Consider the following 6,188-nt stretch of genomic DNA (forward strand, 5'->3'; position numbering starts at 1 on the left):
CCCCACCAACTTCAATTTTAAACATCTAGAAAAGTGCAAACTAATGTGCAGCGATAGAATACATCAGTGGCTGGCGAGAGCACGACACGGGAAAGAGGAATTACGCAGTAGGGAAGGTAACTTTTGGCAGTAAGAATTATGTTTCCTACCTTGATTGTAATGATAGTCTCACAGATATAAACACAGTTAAAAACTTATCAGATTTTGTCAAGCCTCAATCCATTAAAAAAATAAAAGGATTGATTAAATTTTTCAGAATTGGGTAGGGCTATGGGAAGAACTGACTTAAATCCAAATAAAATCTTTAAAAAAAAAATCCATGAATGAGGGGAGGTAAAAAGGGGCATTAGGTGTATATTCATGAATGGACAAAGCTAAGGCATTGGTTTAAACCCACGCTTGAGCGAGACTGAGAGTGGGTTTGGCTCTGTCCCTTCTGGTAGTAATCAATATAGATTAAAGATAAACACTGCTGGGCTGCTACCACACAGCTTGATTGGCCCCAATGTAGGTGATTTGGAAGCTTTATTCCTAAATTCTTGATGATTTTATGATGTACACCTTATTACCGGCACTTCCCAGAAGAGTACACTGAGGCTCTAGGTGCAGTGGTGGCTATGGTCCCATCTCAGGGAACCAGGGTTGGCCTTCTGTCTGGACGCTCCTACCCCTCAACCCTGACAACAGCCGTAGTGACCTAAGATCCGTTGCTTCATCCCAATCCTTGCCCTTGTCCCCAGATTTGTGACCCCACTGTCTTCAGCTCTCAGTGAACTCCCACCCATCATCCAGGGTCCCTGCTACTACAATTCATCCCTGAGGCTTCCTTGGACACCCCATTCATGTCCACCAAGACTGAGCATCTCCCAGTCTGGAAGCTCTTCCCCATTTTTAGACCCTGGAACCCTCATCCACTTAGCAAGTTCCCTGACCCATTTCCAACGCACTGAGGCTGCCAATGTCTGGAAGCCTCCCCTTACTATCCCCCTATCCTGACCTTTCAACAGTGCACGGAGCCTGCAAAACCTACCATCCACCAATCTACGGAGCCTCAAGCTCCCTTTCCCCAGAACGTAAGTACCCCTCTATCTCAACCACCAGTTCCCAGAGCCATGAGCCCCAGATTGGAAGCTATGCTATCCATCCTCAGTGCTTAAAGTCTCATCTAGAACAGGGAAAGACAATGAATGAGGTCCAGTGTATCCTCTCCGAAGACAAGGTCAGGTCCGAGGTGGGAGGAGGAAGGGAAGCAGGGACCATTCAACCCCTCTCACCTAGGACAACACCAGGCCCCTGAAAGGTGGACAACAGAGGCTGCCTGGCCACCCAGAATGGACATCAGGACACAGTGCGTCCAGGGCCCAGAGTGAAACAGTCAGCCCCAGTGAATGCTGGGGAGAAGCCACCTGAGGCGTGCACTGTGGTTGGCTGGCTGTGGGGCCCTGTCTGAGCCCCTTGTGGCCCCAGTTTCTTCCTCCACAGAGTGGCGGTCACAGGCTATCTCTCACCGCACCCCATTCCTCCTTCCACTCCAATAGCACTGTGCCCAAGTGCTCCCCCATCCGGACCTCTGTCTCCAGGCCACCCTTCACTCTCAATAACTAAGAGGGGCCTCATTTCTTCCTTCTCATTGGCTGGCGACCCTTCCCACCCACGGGCCTCGAAAGCCTACTCAAGTTGAGGCCCCCACCGCCTCTCCACTCTCAAGGGCACCCGCCCTTCCTGGCTTTTGGAGTCCCCCAACCCTATCATGGTCAGGGCCCCAAGCCCTCCCATGGCCCCCAAGGCTCCAAAGGACGCCTCCCCGACGCCACCCCCCACCCGTCCCCGCCCCTGCGCAGTCCAACAGACTCTTCCACTTCCCGAGTAGAAAAGTTTCACTGCAAATTTGCTGAGGTCCCGTCCTACTGTGAGCAAAGCTCCGTGGGAGGCTGCGGAATTCCCTGGTAAACGCGGGCTCCACTTCTGCACCCCCGTTTTTAGTTGTCAGAGCTCAGGCGGGGCCCTTAACTTCTCTGGGCCTCGACTTCCCCTCCTCTTCTCGCTGGTGGACTAACAACCCCTCCTGGGTGGGAGAAGGAGCCCAGCGCAGGCTCCGGGGCTCACCGAGGCAGCGCCTGAGGCAGAGCGAGGCCCAGAGCTCGCGCTGGCTCCCGCTGCCAGGCCTCCTCGCCGGCGGCCAGGTAGGTCAGCGCGCGAGTCGGGGCGCCAGGCACCGGACCGGCCGGCTCCAGCCGCATCCAGGCCCGGGCGGGCCGCCAGGTGAGCGCGCCCAGGCGCTCCAAACGCGTCGCTGGCGGCCTTGCGTCCAGCCGGCGGACTTCGGGTCATGGAGCCGCGCGCGAGGGGCGCCACGGACCCTAGGGGGAGCAGAGGAGGTACGGGGGTTGGGTGGGGAGGGACTGGGCGCGTCCCTGACACCCCATGCCCCGCCTGTCGGCTCCTCACCTTTTCCTTCCGACAGGTGGTAAACAAAGCAGCCCTGGCACCCAAGTGGGGGAGGGTGCCCGGTGACCCGGGTTAGACTCCAGGTCCCCGACCCGCACCGCACCGCACCGCGGGGCTGCGCACCAGACCCGGGGGCTCTCAGAAGTCTCTGGGGAGATGTGCCAGAGGGGTCTGCCCGGGGTCACTGGGGACGCCTGGCCACTCAGGGTCCGTAGTGAATTGCGGGGGGTTAGGCGGGGGCCTCTGGGGATAAATGGAGCGGCAGTTGGGGCTACGTGGGCCATCAGGTTTGCCTAGGAGATCTGGAAGGGGACTCGGGGGTGCCAGGACCACAGCGGGGGCCGACCGTCTTCTGTCGGGACATCTGGGGGAATCGGGGTCCCTCTCGCTCCTGTGCGGGAAGAGTTTGGAATCTGGGGTTACGAAGGGGCAGTTGGAGACCTCCAGAGATAGTCCCAGGGTGCTGGGACGTGTCCAGAAATATTTCCGTCAGCTACCTCTCTCCAGGGATATCGTGAGCGCGGGCGGGGGTCCGCGGGCACACCGGCGATGGCGGCGGGTCGCGGGAGTTGAGAGGGGCCTGCGGAACTATCGAGGGAGTGGTCGGGGGGTTCCGAAGGTCTTGAGGGGCATTTTCGGTCTTCGGACGTCGGGGAGCGTGGGGGCTCGCCGAGGCTCGGGCAGGAGCTGACCTCCTCTTTCCACCCGCGCAGGCCGGGACCTTCCCCTGCAGTCTGGCCCCAGAGCCCGGCAGCTCCTGGCGCGTCTGGACGCGCGCCCCCTGGCGGCCAGAGCTGCGGCCGACGTAGCGGCGCTGGTACGCAGGACGGGCGCCACATTGCGTCTGCGCCCCAAGGCTGGTGCGTTGCGGGGGGCGGGGTGTGAATGGGGCCGGATTCGGTAGTGGCGGACCCGGGATTGCTAGTTACTTCCCTGGGTGGGGCCAATGTTGGCGGGGCGGGGCTCGGAGGGCCCTTCAAGGGGGCGGAGCCATGGCGTTATCCTAGAATATTCCTCCACGAGGTGATCTTGGAAAAGCTATTTTGATAGATTAATGTTGCATTGGCTAGTTGTGGGTGCAGGGCTGGATGGTTATCCCTGTCCGGGGGGTTTTGTATGGTATTTCTGAGGAGGTGGGGCCTGAAGAGTTTTGGGGGCGGGAGGTGGAGCTGAAGAGTTTTGGGGGCGGGCAGTTGGCTGAGGGGCGGGTCTGGAAAAAATAAATCCACTCCAGAGGTGGAGCCTACAGTTGCCAGGGGGAGGGATCGAAATGTTAGGAATGGATTGAAATTTATAGGCCACTTAGGGGGCGGAGCCTGAAAAGTTTAGGAGTCCACAGTCTTGGAGTTGCACCCCCCAGAGAGTGCCTAAGGGTGTAATATGAGGAACAGGATCTATGAGTTATTGGAGGACTATAGGAAGGTCTAGAGGTGTATTCAAATAGCAGAGCCCAGTATTATTACTTAGAAGTCGACCTGAGGTCAGTTACTCATGTGGGTTGAGCCCAGTTAAATAGGTGGGCGTGCCAGTCTGCATTCTAGAGGTAAGGAAATGAGGTGAAGCTAGAACGTTAAATCAGGGGCACGTCCTAAGTGGTTTCCCTGGAGTCCCCCTCTTACTGCCTTTTTCATCTTCCAGCCGTTAGTGTGCTGGATTCTGCAGACATAGAGGTTACAGACAGTCGGCTGCCTAATCCCACTTTCGTGGAACACCGGCTACAGGTACCACCTCGCCCTTTTATTGAATGCCACCCGCTTTGAGACTGGCAATGTACGTAGGCTTGTGTTTTTACTCCAGCATCATCGGTCAGTGACCTTGGGTACAGGTACTGCACCGCCACAAGTGACCCAGTCTAAGGCATGTTCTGCTTCGAAGCTGCTCCAGACCTCTGGACGGTTCTGCGTGGAACTGGTTCGAGATTCCACGGGCTTTGGCCTCACATTAAGCGGAGGCCAAGATTCATCCGGGGATGCTCCTCTGGCGGTGCGCGGGCTGCTGAGAAACGGGCCAGCACAGCGCTGTGGTCGCTTGCAGGTGAGGTATAAGACGCCCTCCACTCAACAGTGCTCGCCCACTCCTCGCCCTTTGTTGGGGTGCTCCCCATCTGCTCATTCTACAATACCCCTCTCCTTGCACTCTTGTAGGCTGGCGACCTCGTGCTCCACATCAACGGAGAATCAACTCGGGGCCTCACCCACGCCCAAGTGGTGGAGCGCATTCGCACAGGCGGCCCCCGTCTCCGTCTTGTACTAAGAAGGCCCCTTGAAAGCCACCCTGGCGAGCCTGAAGGGGCAGGAGGGCCCGAGAAAGGAGATGGTGGGTTTCCCAAGGGAGAGGGTTCAGAGAGCTGTGAGGGGATGGAGAGTCTCACAACATGGAGAGGCTGGGGTCCAGGGTGGGAGGTGTTGGTGGTATCTATGGGGAGGAAATCAGAGTTTAGTGTCTGTGAGGTGTCATGATATTCTCAAAAGCACGATCCATGATGGGGAAGAGCAGGGTCCCAGAATAGGAATAAAAGTAGATTTTAGAGGGGAGGTTTTTGAGGTACTAGGAGAGGAGAAGGGGGGAAGGGTCTGGGGTAAAAGCAGGTGTTTAGAAGGAAGAGTTGTTCTCGCATGAAAAGGTGGAGTGGGTCTCAGGAAGGAGAGGATGGGATGGGGATCCGGAGGGTGGGCGGGGGGTCTAGTTCCAAGGCTGAGGGATCCATATGCAAACGGTTGGGAGTTGAGGGAGGTGGGTTAAGGAAGGGGATAGTCTGCGGTCCTAGATAGGAGGGGTTTAGCATATCGAGGTCAAGGTCAGGGTTTGATTTCCTTTGGGATTGTGGTGAAGTATTTGTGGGGGCATGTTCTGGATCCAGCTGGGGAGAAGTCTTGGGACAAGAGGCCTTGGAGGGCGGGGAGTCTTGAGGGGGTGGTAACGTTCCTGAATGGTTTGTCCAGGCTTCAAAGGTAGATTTCTCTAAGGAGGGGTCCCTGTCTCCTGCAGGCCCTGGAGTCTGCCGGCCCCCCTCAGCCAGGGGGCTCGGTTTTCCATTCCCCATCCTATCCCCCAATCTAACCCGCAGGTCTGCCATCCCCTGATCGCAGCCCAGATCCTGGTGGACCAGAGGTGGTGAGGTCTCACACCGTCAGTGCTTCTCCACTTCCGCACCGTCGGGGCAGCCCTGAGCCTAGCCCAGAGCCGCTGGCCGACTGTCCTGCGGTTCCTCCTCCTCAGCGCCGCACAGACGACCCTAACGACCGAACCCCGGGTTCCCCGGGACCCTGGCTGGTGCCGAGTGAGGAACGGCTTTCGCGGGCCCTAGGGATCCCCGGGGCGCCGCAGCTTGCTCTCGAGATGGTCGCTGGAAGGCGGAGGCACTGAGCACGTATGGGACCGCCCGATGCTCACTTGGTACTGCCGGACCTGGATTCAGTGTGCTCCGCTGACGGCACGCTAGCTAGCATCGCTGGGAGAGCGCACACTCGGTCTCGTCCCATCCCCGCTCCGGCTGCGCAGCGGACCAGCCCGCGCTTCCCTCGCAGTGTCAGTGGTACAGCCCTCCAGACGGGCCAGCCCTGCGCTTCTGGTTTCGAGCGGGGGAGGTAATAAAAAGGTTCGACCCAGTCTTGATTTGCCGGGTGCTGTAGGCCGGGTGGGGCTCCTGCGTTCACCCCGCAGAAGAGAAGGTGGGTCGATCTGGTTTCAAGCAGGGCCTCTTCTTGTAACGATTAAAAAGCTTACTTCATGCTGTTTCA

The 6,188-nt window shown here is 58.0% G+C and overlaps 1 protein-coding gene across 1 annotated transcript; it reads left to right on the forward strand.

Annotated features, from left to right (window-relative positions):
• Positions 1-2,212: 2,212 nt before the first annotated feature.
• On the forward strand, positions 2,213-6,188 carry MAGIX (MAGI family member, X-linked). Its single transcript, XM_059158069.1, has 6 exons — positions 2,213-2,378; positions 3,162-3,308; positions 4,087-4,169; positions 4,246-4,482; positions 4,593-4,764; positions 5,516-6,188. The coding sequence occupies exons 1-6, from the start codon at positions 2,330-2,332 to the stop codon at positions 5,812-5,814; spliced, it is 987 nt and encodes a 328-aa protein (XP_059014052.1). The 5' UTR covers positions 2,213-2,329; the 3' UTR covers positions 5,815-6,188.

The sequence above is a fragment of the Mustela lutreola genome, chromosome X (assembly GCF_030435805.1).
Source record: "Mustela lutreola isolate mMusLut2 chromosome X, mMusLut2.pri, whole genome shotgun sequence".
NCBI classification, from domain to species: domain Eukaryota; kingdom Metazoa; phylum Chordata; class Mammalia; order Carnivora; family Mustelidae; genus Mustela; species Mustela lutreola.

Bases quoted from the DNA above. Each gene is read 5' to 3' on its own strand.
- MAGIX (XM_059158069.1), top strand. From the start codon at position 2,330: ATGGAGCCGCGCGCGAGGGGCGCCACGGACCCTAGGGGGAGCAGAGGA. The intron at 2,379-3,161 runs GTACGGGGGTTG...CCACCCGCGCAG, and splicing joins CCCTAGGGGGAGCAGAGGAG to GCCGGGACCTTCCCCTGCAG. The intron at 4,170-4,245 runs GTACCACCTCGC...TTTTTACTCCAG, and splicing joins TCGTGGAACACCGGCTACAG to CATCATCGGTCAGTGACCTT.